The sequence below is a fragment of the Diplodia seriata genome, assembly GCF_021436955.1.
Source record: "Diplodia seriata strain FDS-637 chromosome Unknown scaffold_9, whole genome shotgun sequence".
Taxonomy (NCBI): domain Eukaryota; kingdom Fungi; phylum Ascomycota; class Dothideomycetes; order Botryosphaeriales; family Botryosphaeriaceae; genus Diplodia; species Diplodia seriata.
This window is the reverse complement of record NW_027117316.1, coordinates 2,215,062-2,232,841: the sequence shown is the minus strand read 5'-3', so window position 1 is coordinate 2,232,841 and position 17,780 is coordinate 2,215,062. Positions and strand designations below refer to the sequence as shown.

At 57.1% G+C, this 17,780-nt stretch overlaps 3 protein-coding genes across 3 annotated transcripts; all 3 read left to right on the top strand.

Annotated features, from left to right (window-relative positions):
- Positions 1-2,542: 2,542 nt before the first annotated feature.
- On the top strand, positions 2,543-3,853 carry SLS55_009078 (uncharacterized protein; the record flags this gene model as incomplete). Its single annotated transcript, XM_066780482.1, has 2 exons — positions 2,543-2,748; positions 2,800-3,853. 2 exons carry the CDS (start codon positions 2,543-2,545, stop codon positions 3,851-3,853), a joined length of 1,260 nt encoding a protein of 419 aa, XP_066629711.1.
- Positions 3,854-6,983: 3,130 nt separating this feature from the next.
- Positions 6,984-8,063, top strand: MEU1 (S-methyl-5-thioadenosine phosphorylase; the record flags this gene model as incomplete). Its single annotated transcript, XM_066780481.1, has 3 exons — positions 6,984-7,011; positions 7,081-7,590; positions 7,666-8,063. 3 exons carry the CDS (start codon positions 6,984-6,986, stop codon positions 8,061-8,063), a joined length of 936 nt encoding a protein of 311 aa, XP_066629710.1.
- A 6,775-nt stretch (positions 8,064-14,838) lies between these two features.
- On the top strand, positions 14,839-17,543 carry STE20 (signal transducing kinase of the PAK; the record flags this gene model as incomplete). The annotated part of the gene is made up of 4 exons (XM_066780480.1): positions 14,839-15,552; positions 15,662-16,885; positions 16,954-17,388; positions 17,439-17,543. The coding sequence occupies 4 exons, from the start codon at positions 14,839-14,841 to the stop codon at positions 17,541-17,543; spliced, it is 2,478 nt and encodes an 825-aa protein (XP_066629709.1).
- Positions 17,544-17,780: the final 237 nt, after the last annotated feature.

Sequence of the window (17,780 nt, the reverse complement as noted above, 5' to 3'; positions counted from 1 at the left end):
TTGATCGAACGAGGTTCCCTGAATGACCAGCGGACCCTGGCGTAGAGCTCGATGACGACAGACTGCCGTTCGCGCACTGCTTGAATACCCACATTAAGTGCCTCACCAATGCGAAAACACACACGAAGAGAGGTTGCGCTTGAAAGCCCAAGGACTGGGGACCGCTCCTGCACACGGTCTGGGAACGGTGGCCTAAGGATAGGTGTAAGATCGGGAGACTGCACGTTCTGCGTCTCTGCGCAGCTCGAGGAAAGAGCGGTTGGACTCGCTTGAACCTTTTGGACATTGCTGGAAACCCGATTCAGTATCGTTGCGGGGTCTATACTTGCATCTGCTGCTTCGTCTTCAGACAGTTCCCAATCTTCTGCAAAGAATTGCTCCATGTCCATGCGGTCAACTGCTTGCGAACAGCCTTGTCCATCTTCCTCTCTTGGAGCAAGCTTGGATGTAGACAAATCATTTGTATCTTCCTGCGGTAGTTGGACTTCGTTCTCGTCCACGTTACGCAAAAGCTCAGTGTCAGAGAGTCCATCATCAAAAATATCGTAGTCATCATAAGTATGCTCTCTTGTTTCAAGATGGTTGGCTGAGGGAAATGTACTCCATTTGCCATCATTATCGCTGGTCACTGCAGCTTCATCTGCCTCAACTTCTTCAACGATCGTGTCAAGCCGTGGATTGTGTGACAGCGTGTGTACCCGTTGATGATTGGGCGTGCGCCGCGACTGTATAGGAGAGTGAGATATGTGGTTTGGAGCATCATCAATGTACTTTGCTTCGGAGTCCCCAGTGTCGTACACACGATTGGTTTGGCTGCTCCCATACTCATCAGCAGTCCTGTAGAGTGGAAGCTTGTCGCAAGAGGTCTGTTTCAATGCTGATAGTTTCTCAGGAGTCGAGCTAGAGGTTGAGCGGGCGGAGATGATATCCATTGACGTGAGAGATGTTACTACGGGTATATTGTCATCCATGACACTAGGGCGGTCAACTTTGGATAAGAGTGCATTCGAGGTGGAAGGAGGTTCCTCGGAGATGAATTTGTGGCGCTGGTCACTGATGCCACTTGATGTCACAAGCTTGTCCTCAGCAGACCTTGGGTTGAATGCGGGATGATGAAGCTTCCCAGGCGCAAACGCGAACGGCTTGCTGGTCCGCATGCCTTCGGAAACCACACGTCTCCCGCCGCAGTTCGGCATGGACCGGGCCTTTTTTTCTGGTGCCCCATACTGTTTCTTGTCTCCCTCCAAGTCCTTGATAGTCTTGCGCTTCTTCAATTGAAAGTCCTCACCATGAGATATCGCTGCTCTTTCAAACATGGATGGACCCGCAGATTTGCCAGAAGAGAGGTATTTCTGGATGAGCGGGTTCTTCCTTCGCCGGCGAGTTTCTCGGTTCGGCTGTGAAGGTTGAGTAGCGGCAGCAAGCTCCGAAGCCGAAGGCTTATCGCAGTGGTTGATTGGAGTGAAGCCCGGGCTGCTGTGGGGCATTATTCCGCAGAGGTCAGTTCAAGCTGCAGGCGATGGATGATCACGCACAGGATGGCGTTGTCGATGCGGGCGTGCCTGGGATCAGCAGCGGTGCGATCAGCGCCTGCAGCGCGGGAAAGCGCGCGCGATGCGGAAGCTGCAGGGGCCTGGTAGCGCCGGTACCTTGCTTGATGGAGGCGGGTCAGCTGGACTCATGCTTTGCGCTCTGGATCTGTGAGACGTGCACGGTTGAGAGGAGGGACTAGGTGCGGGGATTGAGAGGGAAGGAAGGTGGGCGCGGCGGACTGGCGGCGCCGGCGATGACGGAGGCACTGGTTCGTGGTGGGGCACCAGCGTTCTCGCAGCCCGAAACACAACACCACGGGACCTCACTTCGGATCGTCTGCCGAGCTGAAATTCTCTTTCGGTGCGTTCGCAGCTGCCCCCATCAGTGCCCTTGGCCGCCGCCTGTCCGCCGCTTGCACGGGCTGGCATTCCTCCCCAGCACCGTCGTCAGCGCCGAGGTTGACTGTACGCACGCGACTGCTGCAGCCTGCCGCTCAAAGAAAGACACTGTCACCCGTCCAGGTACGCCCTTTCAACACGTTCCCGCTGCAGGGTGACGCGCCTGGGATGTTGCGCATCGCCTGCGAACCGCCACATTGCCGCAACACCGCCTCGCCCACTCTCGCCGGGCGCTCCTCCCTTGCCGTGCCATCATATGCTGACGACGTTTCTAGAGTGGGCGGCAGCGAAAAACATTGTCCTGTGGCTTGAGTGGCCTGCCTGGCCTGTTTCCTGATCCGAGAAAGAAAAGCACGATCCATCCTTCGATATGTTCAGCGGCTCGGTGGGTACCTCCCTCTCCAACCTTCGGCATCTGGCCGTAGCCCCTCATCGTGGCGATGGCGTGTGCGTATCCTATATGCACGGTCTCTCCTGGAAAGCCGTTGCGCGGGGTTCAGTTTTCCTTTCGTTCTCTGCCCCATCAACACTATCAATAGCGAGTCATGCCATGATCCGCACTGGGTCCTCAACCTCATTTCCAGCCCTGCTCCTTAACCTCCCTATCCACGATGTCGTCCCCCGCAACGTACATTTTGCTGAAGACGTTCTACTACCTGCAGAAGAAGCCGTATTCGGCTGTAACGGTCCAGATAGACCGCCTCACGAGCGAGCAGTATGACGAGAATGACCTGGCGGGCATCGTCGACTTGGTCGAGGTTATCCGCATCCAAGAGTCAGGCCCGACGGAAGCCGCACGTGCGATCCGCAAAAAGCTGTATGTTTCAAAACCTCCACGATTAGCTCATTTCTGACGACGCCACCGCAGCAAATATGGCAGCGTGCACCGTCAGCTTCGCGCCCTGACTATTCTTGATGGGTTGATTCAGAACGCTGGGCCGCGGTTCCAGCGTGCATTCGCCGACGAACCCCTTCTCGAGCGGCTACGTATCCTTGCTCGCGATGACATGGTCGACTCCGACGTCAGAGCGAAGTGCAACGTCCTCTTCCGCCAATGGGCCGTTGCATACAAGGGCAAACCAGGCCTTGAAAGAATCGCCGGTCTCTACAAGCAGCTACCCCAAACGCGAAGGCCTCAACCGCACCAATCCAAGGTGATCAAGGAGACCGAAAACGACGCTAGTAGCATCCCATCTTCACCCATTACCGACTCTCGGCCGTCTCACAGCTCTTCCAGCGCTGCAACTTCGTCGACGTTGGTTTCGTTTACTCCTGCAGCGCCCGTGAGCACATCCTCATCCTTCTTTAGCCACAAGGACAAGAAGCACAAGAAGTCCAAGTCGCAGCCATTCAACCTCGAAAGGGAGAAACCAAAGATGATGGAAACCATAGCCGCAGCATCCGTGGCCAGCACCAACCTCTTAAACGCGCTCCAGCTCATCAACCGCGAGCAGCAGCGCGTTTCCGAGAACCCCGGAGTCGTCAAGCTGTTCGACAACTGCAAGCAGCTGCGCCGGCAAATTCTGCGCTACATCCAGCTCGTCGAGTCAGACCAGTGGATTGGCAGTTTGTTGAGCGCCAACGACGAACTCGTGAAGGCCCTTATGTCGTATGAAATTATGGACAAGTCAATTTCAGATGACAGTGACTCTGAGGCCGAGGCGCGCTCTGTGCGGTCACCAGGGTCTCCGACCTCGCCTACGGCCACTGCAACCGAGCAGATGGCGGGCCTGAACTTTGGAGAAAACCCGCCGCCCAAGCCGCCGAGGCCTGGAAATGCGCCCATGCCTCTTGGCAAGCAGAGAGTGGAGGAGAGCGAGAGCGAGCCGGAAGAGGACGAGGACGAGGACGAGGACAACCCGTTCGCAGACAGGAACGCGGTCAAAGCCCCTTACACAGATTCAGGGGAAATGAGGTGGTGAGCATCCTCAATTCTTAAAACTCTAATTAATTGCTAACATGGCAGCAGGAGGGACATCTGAGTCTTGGAGTGTTTTCTAGTCACGACTTACCCTATGAACGGCTGCACATTGGATATTGCGCATTGTTTTTTAGACTCTTCTGGTTCTTTTCTCAAGGCGTGAACGACGACAGGTCTATACCCTCGTATTAACTGCTAATGGAGTAATTCTGCCTCCTTGGTGTGCTAGTTTGGCACAATTCTCAACCTTTGACCTACTTTTCCCCAAATTGGAAAGTCCTAGTACTTTGAAACACACTCGGATGCACCCGCTAAGCGTCCTGACGGGACTTGGCGCAACTGCGGCAAGGGTGTTTCGCGAATCGTCCACTCCTTGATCCTGCCAATCCACGCGCCCTGTTTAGCACCCCCGCATACGTCATAGCCGCCATACGTATCTCCAGGTCTCAGCCACAGCAAGGTTGCGCGGCGCTCCCATATACTTGACCTTCACCTCCGCACCCACCACTCGCTCCAGACCTAAACATCCACCTCCTCGCCACCGGACGCACGCACATCTTAACACGCCGTAAGCGCCAGCAATAATCCCTCAAACCCTCTCCCGCGCCTGCTAAGTTCCCACGGTACAGAGCTCCAGCCTACACGCGTCCATCTCCCAGCCACCACCGAACAGCTTGTACGCCACCAACCAACCACAAATCAACAATGCCCGGCTCCACCACATCCAGCTCCTCGACTACGACCTCGGTCACCAAGCCCATCAAGCAGACGTGCTGGTGCGGCGACGATTGCTCGTGCTGCATCATCCCCTGCACGGTGATGTGAGCGGAGCCCGCGATACGACACTGCGCGTGGAACGATACATGATGATGATGGACATGGGCGAGAGCGGAGTTTGTTTCTTGGCTTGAGGATGGGCGCTCGGACGGTGTTATGGGCGGACTAGCGCTTTTGCGAGGCGCTACTTTGCCTTTTTTTTTTCTTTTCTATCTCCCTTTTCCAAGAGCTCACGCGCTGAATCAAAGAAGCATGATGGTGGCACTTGAGCAATGATAACCCGTGAGGCAGTCGTTCAAAGCAAAAAAACATTCAAGATTATTCGTACGTGGGTATAAACAACGTCTGCCGCCGCATCATCGCGCGTCCCCGCCTTCTCTTTTTAAGTGTGCCCTTCTCCGAGTACGGCGAATTATTGAGGCTTCGATCCTCCCTCATCTCAGGCCATATCCGCGATCCGCATTATTGTCGCACGCTTCGGCGTCGTTTTTGGTTTTACATCACAGTACTGCAGCAGGCGTCAGCAAGTCCGTTCCCTCCCAGCCATCCTCCATGTAGGAAGACGGTATGTGCGTGGTGGGGGGCGCGGTGGGGCTTGTTTACCAAGGAATGAAGCAGCAGGTGCACTCGCCGTCATCGCCGCACGGACAGCTGAGGCAGCCCGTCTTGATCGTCTTGACGGGCTTGGAGATCGAGGAAGCGGTGCTGCTGGTGGCGGAGGAACCGGGCATGGTGGCTAGTATGTAGCGGATATGGTGCGATAAGGCTCAAAGGTGGCGGACGGTGGCCGCGGGTGGTGCTAGCGTGGGGTGGTAAGGGAGGACGTGTAGGCGCTGCGTCGGGGTGGTGTTAGCAGGACGTTGGTTGGAGAGAGATGGCGGGCGGGAGGAGCGAGAGGCGTTGCGGCGAAGCGCTGCGGGGATGTGGTACGGTACACACCTGTTTTGTGATACGAGAGGCGGGCGCGTGGTGTGGGACGGCAAGGCAATTGCAAATGTTTGTGGATGAATGGATGGTTCGTGAGGTGAGAGCGGTTAGAGCGGCGGGAAGGATGTAACGATTATATACAGCTGACGGCTCGCAGGCCTGACGGATAATGCACGAACCAGCGTGCTGCGCGCGCGTAATCGGAGACCGGGGGTGGGTAAGGCTTGCAGCAAGGCTGGCGCTTTCGTCGCAGGAAAGCAAGAATGGGATGGCGGTGCAAGTGAACGTGCTCTGGTTGACTCGCAAGCGTGGCGCGGGCGATGACGCACGCAGCGCTTCAGTAGTGCGTTAAAAAGTAGTGGCCCAGATGACTTCGTGTTCGCATATTAATCTGAGTCAAGATCGGCCGCAACATACCTGCCCACGTGCTGCCGCCCAAGCCTCGCCGGTCTCGTCTGCCGCAAACTGACGGGCCGCAAGAGAACGGGTGGACGTGCGTCTTCCAAATGCCCTGCAGTGGCGCTGAAGAATACAGAGGCTGAGTCTATGGTTCGCCACGGCCTATTTGACGCGAATCCTTTGCCCTTATGACACTCGAAGTAGGCCCAAAGGAAAGCCGGAGTTCTATGCCAAAAATAGCAACAAACTGATTCCGTACCCGAATGATAGTAGTCAGTCCTTCCTGAGACGAAAATTTAAGGAAACCGCATCAATCTGTGCTGACGAACACTTCAATTATCCTTCCCCTGGGTCTATCTATCTTTGATACCTCGTAAGAAGGAAATGATATTCCAAATCGCCGTGCAACGGCGACTGCGTCATCCTCCCCATATCATCAGCGAACCATATGCATGGAGAATCTTATCAAAGCTGATCAATTATCCCAGGCTCTACTGTCTCAGCACCTTCAAGATATTTTCACGAGCAGTATTTCAATCAGCATGCTACCATGTGCACAACTTCAGCGCTGCTTGGGTTTCGGCATGTACTGGCACGATTCTTTTTATCGCCTAGGAAAAGTTTTGTGCACTCCTGCAGCTTCAAGCCCAGCACCGCCTGGGAATACGTCTTCCAGGGTAGCATCTTCGATGAATTTCGAGTGAATGGCAAGGCAACGAAGCCGCGTGTTCTACTTGTTACCACACGAGGCATACTTCCTTGCATTATTCAGGGATCGCTCCGCTGGGGTAGTCTGAACGTAACAGAACGTGGGGCTCACGATAGTGATGATAGGACAATGGTGTTGAGCGGGAAAGCACGGGCTCTAGGTCCACAGCATCCCTGCATGGCGTCATTCCGGGCCCTGGCGGGGCACCAGAATTTCTGAAAGCCTCAGGTCCATGACAGCCCAACTACGCTCTCTCGCGCGCCGCTCGCTCCTCCAGTCGTGCAGTACCCGCTCTGTCTTCCTGCCCTCGAAAAGGATCATGGCCAACGTCGCTACCTCCTACGCCGGTACTTCTCCAATTACACCGCTCCCATTTTTTCTGTATCCAGGTCTGCGCTGACATTGCTCTCCACCAGACCCGGTGCACATCGCCGTCATTGGCGGCACCGGCCTGCAATCGCTGCCGAACTTCACGCTCGCCGCGACGCTCAATGTCAGCACGCCATGGGGCGAGCCGTCGTCGCCCATCTCCATCCTGCACCACCCGTCGCCGGTGACGGGCGAGCCCATCCCGGTGGCCTTCCTGTCGCGCCACGGCCTGAACCACGAGCTGGCGCCGCACGAGGTGGCCAACCGCGCCAACATCGCCGCCCTGCGCAGCATCGGCGTGCGCACCATAATCGCCTTCAGCGCCGTGGGCAGCCTGCAGGAGGAGGTGCGGCCGCGCGACTTCGTCGTGCCCGACCAGATCATCGACCGCACCAAGGGCATCCGCCCCTTCACCTTCTTCGAGGGCGGCATGGTCGGCCACGTCGGCTTCGGCGACCCCTTCGACGAAGGCATCGCCAAGGTTGTGCGCAAGTGCGGCCACAGCTTGGAGGGCGAGGGCGTCACCCTGCACGACCGGGGCACGCTTATCTGCATGGGTGCGGTTGCCCCGTTCCTGCATTTCCTTCTGCTTTCTTGAGCGCTGACGACATCGCTTCTTTCACCCTTGACAGAGGGCCCGCAGTTCTCGACCCGCGCCGAGTCGAACCTCTACCGCAGCTGGGGCGGCTCCGTCATCAACATGTCGGCCCTGCCCGAGGCCAAGCTGGCCCGCGAGGCCGAGATCGCCTACCAGATGATCTGCATGGCCACCGACTACGATTGCTGGCACACGACTGAGGACGTCAACGTCGAGATGGTCATGGGCCACATGAAGGCCAACAGCGAGAACGCTCGCCGTTTCATCGGAGCCGTGCTGGACGCTCTGAGTGCTCAGGAGCACAGCGACCTGGTCCTGGCCAAGCACCTCGAGAGCCAATCGAAATTCTCGGGCAGCATCACCAAGCCTGAGGGCAGGAAGAAGGAGGCTGTTGAGAAGCTGAGCTGGCTGTTCCCCGGCTACTTCGAGTAGACTCTCCATGTGTTGGGCTGGGTAAGTCTTGAATGTAAAGGGGGCCGAGTTTTAGAGCATAGAATCATTCTTACGTCTAAATGTTTGAGGTAAGACTCCTTTGAGGGGTCGCTGCGGGCCAACTGACTCCTGCAGGCCGTTTCAACAGGACCTGTCAATTCTTTGATTAATGAATCAAGAAAGTGCAAAGTGTTGTTGTGCCTTGATGTTAGACTTGCCCGAGTTGATACACGACGGTACACGAACCACTTCCGACTCAAAAGGTTTGCCTTGAACCGTCTGATGCATGCTCTGGCTTCCGGTGTTGGATTCGACATGAAGAACATTACAGCTATTGCTTCGGCGCTCTCGAAAGCTTATTCGAAGAATCCGCGATTGGGCCGCCGAGAGGTGTAAGCGCCACTGGTCTGGTGGCGGACAGCATGCATGTCCTGGGCTGCATTCATGTGGAGAAGATCGAACGTAGGAAAAAAAGCCTCTTCATCTTAATCTCAAGCCTCGCCCCGTTTTCATACTAGCTTTGTCGACAAATCGGAAGTTTGAGGCTTTGAAGCAGGCCATTTCCGTCGCCATCGTCGGGCAAGCTCTCGGCGCACCAATTGCAACCTCTCCGCCATCCCGACGCTCCATGCACACGATCGGAGCAGGCTTGCATGCTGGGGCAACTGAAGTTCGATTCCACGATGGCTTGCGCCCCAAAAGCATACGCGTTCAAAGTGACGAGGGTGGCTGTACACAAGCCGAGCCCTAAGAGGCGCCACGCAGCGGCAAAGGCTGATTTAAGGCTTACCTTCCTGCCCGCACTGCCTCTCCCCGACGAAGCGCCGTATGCTCTCTCACTCTCACGGCTTGGGGTTGACATTTTTCTGCTCCCGCTTTGTATCGCAGACGTAAAGTGACTGTTGTCGGTTCATTGAAATGTATTGCAGAACATTGTGTACGAACGCCGGGCAGGCGTGAACCTCCTTTCGAGGTGGCCCGAATGCTCTGTTCAGGCGCGCTGCCTAACGCATCGTCGATCAGCCGGGCGTCACATGGAGTAACAGGCCGTCGACGCCTTGCTATGGCACGTGCTGGCTACAAGACCATATAACCATGCCTTGTCCGCCGTTCTGAGGGCTGGTTTCGTCGCTCTTCTTTGCCGGCGGGATTCCTCCTTCTACAAGCTGTGGAAGCATTAAGGGCGATAAAGGGTGTAAGCCGGAACTGAAGTAAGAGCTAACGTCGGTGTGAAGATAAGACCGATGGCGGGAGGAGTCGAAGCAGGCCGAACCACTTGGAGCTGGATCAAGAAACGAACGGACACCTTCCAACAAACGAGGTTCCGCGCTTTGGAGAGCATTCAACCCACTGCAGTCACAGAGGAACAAGTGTCTGCTTATCGAACCGCCGTGAACTGCAGAAATGGATCTCCGCCCGTACCAAGCTTTGTCGACGAGATCTCACACATCCATGGGCAATCCTCCCGGCCGTTTGCAGCTCCTTCCGCAGCTCAGATGTCCAAAGTTCCAGGCACATGCATCTTCCCTTTTGAGGCGCGTGCATCTCAACGTGATGGGTGACTCAGCCCCCGCATAGCAGCAGCTTTGGCAGCGCCCCACCGTCATTCAGCACACGTACTGTTCTAAGCCATCCACGATACACCAATTTCAGTCGTGCTTACCTTGAACCACACCAATTGCGTGCTGCATCACGATTCGATCACTGCTTCGTCATTTGCTGTGCCAATGGAACAACTGTGATGAAGATTTCTTACTACATCTATCAAATATGTATCATGACGTCTCCTCTGATGCGTCTACGCAGCACATCTCTTTCGTATCTGTCGCCAGGGATAGCGGAGGGAATGGAGCCATGGCAATGCCGGGGGGCAAGGAACAGGGTTCTTCTTTCCCCCAGCCAGCCCGATGTATCGGATACGCACAGTAAGCATACATGGCGACCGGTCAGTCGCGCGGGTAGCCGCCGACGATAATACTTGGCCAATTGTACCGAGGGGATCTCACGTTGTCTTACCTTTCTTTCTCTGCAGGCGGCGGCACACTGCGGCGCTGCGCCTCAAGTCCTGTGCCGAGGCTTCCTTCATTTGCAGCCTCGTTTGCGCAGTAAATAGCGCGGCCACGAGAGTATGCTGTTGACGACAATGACCGGCTTACATTTCACAAGGGCGAATCTTGCTTGCAATTACGCCGATGCATGTATGTGTAGATTAATCATGACAGAGTTGGCTACTGGTCTAGACCAGTGCTAGAGGACCTGTTCATTCTATCGGTCAAAGTGCTTTCGTAATTGGCATCTTTACTTACCCTTTGTGGGTGTGCTGTTTAGCGGGATTTTCGACAAAGAGTGCTTCACCACCGCACCCAGTGACCAGAGGAACCCGTTGTTCAAGAGTATATCGGTTGGCTCTTTTACCACTTCTCCCCGGCTCCATTAGAAAATGCTGAGCCTTTTTCTTGGGTAAGCTGCAGAACAACTTTGAAATAGCATTTCCCTGCCGAACAGCATGGCAAGTCTCTGGGAGCTAAGTTGAAGCTTTCAGCGAAATGCGACAAAGAAAACCAGGATTTACTTTTACGATCTGGTATTCTAGATATTTGGTGTAAAATGCTGTGACTATTCGCTTCTTAAAATATCGTTTACAAAGTACGAAGTCTTCGTTAAGATTCTTTAGAGATGCCTCTACGATCACTTAACAATAGTGCTCATTTACAACGCCGAATCGTACGCTGGGTGATAGAGTGAGGGGAGAGAAACTCGAAGTAATAACCTGGGCGTAGACCAGGCAAAGAAATTCCACACTCACCGGTCTAAAAGAGCTTCAGCCAGCCACAAAGGTTCAGTAGCACGGGAGCCGCATTGTGACACAGCTAGCTATCCTGCTATAGGTACATTTGCTTTTGCTGCCAATTCTGGGGGATGAAAATAGTCCATTCGGCAGTTCACAGCCGCAAAGGAGGCTTTTGTTGTCACCCGAACAAATTAAGTTGGCGTTTCTCTGTTTGCCAGCCATGTTCGAATACGGACATTGTCCCACAACTGACACCTGACAAAAAGATGGTATGAATAAAAACGGAAGTACAAGCATATTTGTCAACATCGGTCCAGATCAGGATGGTTCGTGCAATCATCCACGTTACTCAACCGCGAACACGCGCCTAAAAACGGAAAAGAAAGCACACTAGAAGGGCAAGGACTGAGGACCACCAAACACGCTTTCCAAAAATACAACGGAGCGAACGTGAGTGAAAACCCAAATCCAACGTCTTGTGTCACGCGTGCTTGCTCATATTTGACCGCGGGTCTCTGCGCCTTTCCCCACAGTCGCCCCGTTTGAGTTCTTTTTTGCGGTTCGTGCATCGTGTCCCCGCATCCGAGTCCGGCGGCTGCGGCTGCGCCTCGCTGTCGAGAAGGGCGCAGTAAGTAACCCGGCAATGGCAGAAAAGATGGCCCCGACTCACCACTTCCGATGGTGGTGGCTGAGTGGCTGGCGATCTCCCCAGCTCGTGGGGACCAAAGAGAGGAAGCTGCAGGTACGCATCAGCTCGAACACCGGTTCGTAACCCCTTTCACGGGCAGGCACTGAAAACAAGAAGGATAAGTGGGAGAATGTGACAAGGGCTGCATGATGAAATATGCCGCCATCCGGGAACAAGCCTAGAGAGTTTGGGGGGAGGTGGGAAAGGAGCCGCGCAAAACGTGCCACAACGTCATGGAGGTCGACAAGCGTGCTTGAACTCCCCCCGGCATGTCGGATCTGGTTAGCGGCGAAAGCAGCTGCCGTTACGCGGCGCATCTCTCTTCCCCATGCTCTGCTCCCGACCCCGCGTAGATGGAATGGTACGTGCGCGCGCGCGTGCGCCTGGCGAATGGCGAGTGCAGCTCGCGTGGCTTGATCTTCTCTTAACTGCAACGGGGAAAGGAGGAAGGCAGATGCCGAGCGGCGAAGGGCGAAGGGTGACTTGTGGAAGCATCTGGCCCGGCAGCAGGAAGACGCAGACACGGAGTCGATAAGCGAGCGTCGATCATCGCCCATCCGTGCCATGTACGTGCTTCTACCCGGGAACAGAGAGCTACAATAACAGCATCTGTAAGTCCAGAAGTGTTGAGACGCGCAGCATCATTATCATATGGGGGAAAAGCTAATGCTTGGCCGCAACTGAGGCGGGGCATCCAAGATGGAAGACGGTGCACGCACAAGACGCATGAGCCGCTGCTTTCTGCTGGCCTTCTTGTACTCCAGCGTACTAAAAGCTGACACCGCAAATGCTCGCAGAACGTGGCTTGCTTGTTCCTGCATACGCCGTTTCAGGAGGAGGGGGATTGGGCTAGCAAGCGCTGCGTATCCGCTTCCGAGACCTGGCGCGAAGGAAGTAAAAAGCATTGCTAAAACCACGCGCCGCCGTCTGACACACCTGAAATGTGCAGGAATGATATGCAATCTAGCACCGCTAGTTAATCAATGCGGCTGGGCAGGAAAACGAAATGCCATGCGTCACCACCCGATTTCATAAGCTCGGGCAGATATGGCAAAGTGCAGAAAGACTCCGGAAAAAAAAAAAAGACTAAAGACGTGTTGGCATGAATGCCAAATACGTTGTTAATTCAAGACCTCGCCTATGACCAGGAAGCAGGACCCTTATGCTGGCCGTAGAGTGCAACTGACGTTGGATCAAGGGGTGCCCAGAGTGAGGGGCAACGGGTCAAGTGATCTTGGATGCCGTTGCCGGACGTCCCTCCGTTCCACAGTTTGGTAGGCGTGTTGGGCCGCAATGGGCATCGTGCCTGCAACGGCGGTTGTTTCTCAGCGGTACCGGTACTGGCGCAGTTGCATGCTCCGGACCGGGCCGTCAATGATTGGGAACGGCGTGTGTTCAGGCCTCGGCAACGGTGGCTTTTCTTCTCTGCCGGGTTGGTAGGAGGATCTTCATGCGGAGGCTGGCGGTGGAAAACACCATGCTGTGCATCAGGCGTTATGACGTGCGTTGGAGGCAAGGAATACCCAAGCCCCGGCCGGGGCTGGTGGCTTGCGAACACGTCCAGGGACTCTGCCATGGGGCATGTCTTAGACAGCAGGCTGGCGAGAGTCAGTTGGTGTTGTTTGGCCAAATGGTCATCAGCGCTCGAGTCTCGGCTGGAAGCCGAGTCGAGACAGGCTCGACGTCCAGGCTCGACGTCCAGGCTCGACGTCCAGTACTTAGCCTTGCGGCCGTGGACACGCCGGACCGCCCATGGCGCTTTATTGTGCGGTGGCTGATCCTGGCCGCTCTGGGCGAACGCGGAGGCTCATTTCGCTTGGAAACGGCGCGCAGGGCGCCGTCGGTGGCCGGCCACTTTCCAGAAGACGAGCACACGAGGTTTGCGTGTGGTCCGATCGTCGTGGTGGTGGGTATTGCCGGTGGGTTCTCATGGGGCCGCCCGGTCGAGATCGAGCCGGCAGGGATGCGGTTCCCGTCAAATTTGTTGTGTGATGCTGCCGCATCCAGACGGGGCTGCAGATTAGCTCAGGATGCTGCGAGGCACCGGAGCGCATCCGAAAGAGACCGCCGTCGGCGTGGGGCGCTGAAGCAGCGCTCGCCGGCCGGAAATAAGTGCGTTCGTGTGCGGAGGGCGGATGTGCAGGAGGTGATGGCCGCGCCGGTGATCAGGGCTCTGTAGCGGTGGACAGAACCATGGGTGAGGTCGAGGTTGGCAAAGGTGTCGATCCGATCGCGCCCCGGCGGCCGAGCACACCATGTTGGTGCCGCGCGCGGCGGTGATCCCAGGATCCTCTCTCGCAGCACACGTGGTGAGCAATCTGTCTTCCGCCGCACACACCAGCAACTTTATTGCGCGCCCCAGACAGATGCGCCGGCGACAGGGACGCGGCGGCGGCGTCGCGGTGCGCATGCCGGGGCGGAGGCTCTGGAGAAGCTAGGCGGCGGGGGGCCGCGTGAAAACGGCGTCGACCGCTCACCGTCGGCCGCTGTTCTCTCCTTTCTGCCCGGCGCGCCATTACTCGCGCGCGCCAGGCCGGGGCGCAAGTTGCAACGCTCATCATGCAGCCGGCACCATCACACTCTCAGGATCCTTGCCGCGGTTTCGAGATTAAGGATGCGGCCTGAAACGCCTGCTGGAGACCCGCCCAGGGTTTGTGCGGGCGCGGCTGTAAGGGCGGGCGGTGGAGAGCAGCGTGGGCGCGGCCTGGCGCTGGGCACTGGGCACTGGCAGCCCGCCGGCTGTCGCCCTGCCATGTTGCACACTGCAGCAGCTGGGGCTGGGAAGCTGGCATGGCGACGCGGGCAGGGGGCGCAGCAGGTATCAATGGCGGAAGCATATCGCTGCCCGCGGGCTGCTGGCGGAGCTGCTGCGCGCCCGCGTTGTGCGTCCCGCGAGGCCGCTCGTCCCGTAAATAGACTGAGTGCCCGACGGCCCTGAGCTGCGCCGAGTGCTTGACAGAATTGGATCCTTGACGCGTTTAGGGCCCCGTGCGTGCGCGGTGGCAGGCCGTGGGCTGGTGCGCTGCGACTTGCGGACGTCTCCATCTTCGGGCGAGACGTGAGCGACTATCGCCAAAGACTCGGGTGCGCCTCTGCTGCTGTTTCGTGCTCTTCCTGTATATTGCCCGCACCGCTGGCCCTGCAGGTCAAGCGTAACGTCCCCAGCGGCTCGGATCCGTCAGCGCGCAACCCCCGGCCTGGCAAACGGCCTCGCGAGCTGCCTGCCTGCGCCTGCCTGCCTTGCCTGCACTGCCCGTTCAAAGAAAGGACGACCGGCTCCCGCGCCAGCCTCCGCCATGGACCTTCCGTCGAGCACGCAGCACCACCATCGCGAGCACCGCCGACTAACCAAGAAAGCCCCGCCGCCAGTCGCCTACAACGCCCACCGCTCGCTACGCCGCGCTCCCTCCGCCCCGACTTACCCGCACTTCCACTCGCTCGGTCACGGCCATCAGCGCAGCCCCACGGGCGAGTTTCCGTCCTCGTCCAGCTCCTCGCTCGAACGCCAGCAGAGCGCCGTCGACGACTCCGCATACGCTCACCAGCAGCGCCAGGCCCGCCGCTCCGTCACCGAGAAGAGCTCCTCCGAGCTCATTGGGTCGCCGTTCGACGCCCAGGGTCTGTACCAGAACATCAACGCCATCAGCACAAACAAGAACAACAGGGCTTCCAACTCGCCCGCGCGCCCGCCGCCCCCGCAGCACTCGCAGACGGCGGATGCCCGCCTCTTCACCCCACGCCTCCGACAGTCGGCCAGTTTCGCAGCTCTGGGTCGCAAGATGGAGACCCTCAACCCCGCAAAGTCCGACGACAACCACCACAAGCGCTTCTCTGGCGAGGTGAAGCCGTCCAAGCTCACCCGCCCAGACACCCTCAAGAAGACAAAGACTGGCTTCACCAACTTCGTGAGCGGTCTCGTGGGGTCGCCGCGCCGTCCTACCATCAGCACTCCAACCAACCCGCTCCACGTCACCCATGTGTCGATCGATAACGACACTGGCGAGTTCACGGTAAGTCGCCTGCAATGCATAAACAGCGCAGCCCCCCCGAGCAGAAATGCGCGCGCATCCACCTCCCCGGTAGCGCTTGCAGCAGAGCTGACTGACACGTCTGTCGCAGGGATTGCCGCGAGAATGGCAGAACATCCTCAAAGCGAACGGTATCACCGAGCAGGACCAGACGCAGCACCCCGAGGCTCTTGTCGAAGTCGTCAACTTCTTCCAGGAGAACCAGGCGGGCCGCGCCGACGAACACATTTGGGACAAGCTGGGCCATGCCCAACCGAGCAGCAACATCGTGTCGCAGCAAGCAGGCGGCATGACGCCGCTGATGAGCCCTCCCGTTAGCCCTCGCTTCCCCCGCAATGCCGAAGACTCCTTCGAGAACCCTCGCGCGCCGCCACCGATCCCCCGCCCAGGTCACGCCTCGACGCAGGCTCCGTCGCCCCAGGCCAACGGTGATATGCTCCCACATCGTCCGGCACCCAGGCCGCCGCAGGCCCAGCAACAGCAGCCCAAGGTCATGCCGCTTCGCCCTGCGCCGCCCGCGCCTGCTGGCATGGAGCGCGTGCCCGAGGATCACTCGCCTATCACGTATGCTTCGCCAATTGCCAATGAGAATGCTTACGCTAAGCCAACCGGTCAACGCAGTCGCTCGAATACGACCACGGATGCTGCCCCCACGAATTACGGCCCGCCCCCGACGCAAGGCTCCACGCAGCAATACCAAGCTCAGCAAGAGCAGGCAATGCTCCAGGCTCAGCAATCGATTGCCCGTCAGCAAGCCCAGATCGAGCGGACCCGAAGCCAACGGCATTATCAGCAGAACCCCCCTTACCAATCGCCGAATCCGCAGCAGCAGTTTGCTCAAGCGACCGATCCGAACAATGTTCCTCACCCCACTCAAGCACCACGCATGGGCCCCGCTCCGCCAGGTGGCCGCCCTGGTCAACGGCGGCAACGGGCAAGTGCTCAGCCTAGTGATATCATTCAGAGGCTGAACGCGATCTGCAACCCTCAAGATCCCACTGCGATGTACAGAAATCTTAACAAGATTGGTCAAGGTGCCTCTGGTGGTGTTTTCACAGCATATCAAGTTGGCAGCAACCGTTGCGTTGCCATCAAGCAGATGAACTTGGACCAACAACCGAAGAAAGATCTGATTATCAACGAAATTCTGGTCATGCGCGAATCCAAGCATCGGAACATTGTCAACTTTATGGACTCCTTCCTGGTCAAGGGTGATCTCTGGGTGGTGATGGAGTACATGGAGGGAGGTTCGTTGACAGATGTCGTAACCTTCAACATCATGAGCGAGGGCCAAATTGCTGCTGTTTCCCGCGAGGTAAGGCCTTCTCCAGCCAATTTTACCCTTTCCTTTCGGCTTCCGTGGAAATGAACTAACTCTGACAGGTTCTCTGCGGCCTCCAACACCTGCACTCGAAGGGCGTCATCCACCGTGATATCAAGTCGGATAACATTCTGCTGTCTATGGAGGGTAACATCAAGCTCACGGATTTCGGTTTCTGCGCGCAGATCAACGAATCCGAGCGGAAGAGGACCACTATGGTCGGCACGCCGTACTGGATGGCTCCCGAGGTTGTCACAAGGAAGGAATACGGCCGGAAGGTTGACATCTGGTCGCTAGGCATCATGGCCATCGAGATGATTGAGGGAGAGCCTCCGTACCTGAACGAGTCTCCCCTTCGCGCTCTTTGGCTCATTGCGACCAACGGCACTCCTGCCATTAAGGAGGAGCACCAGCTCACGCCTGTGTTCAAAGATTTCCTTGCGTTCGCCCTGAAGGTTGAACCTGACAAGCGTGCAAGCGCGCACGATCTGCTCACTGTAAGCGTTGAAGGTCTAAACTCTTGTGGCGATTGCTGACTTTTTCAAAGCACCCGTTCATTCAGACTGCCGAGCCCCTCGCCACGCTCGCGCCTCTGGTTAAGGCCGCTAGACAGGCTCGCGCTGAAGAGCGCCGCAAGAAGGGCGGCGCTTAGCTTGCCCTGAGCCAACCCTGAGGCGGAGCTCATCTAATCATTTTGTTTACTAGAGCGTGATGCATATTGAGCCGAATTGCGAGCACGATACCGCACTATGAAGACCTCAACGAATTTTATGGAGCGATTCGACCTTTCCGCGTCTAGTTGTGCAGCATTCGCGTCATTGCGACAGCGTATACGGATACCCACCAACAACGACCTTCCGCGAAAGCCTCTGGCATCTGAGCGAATCTT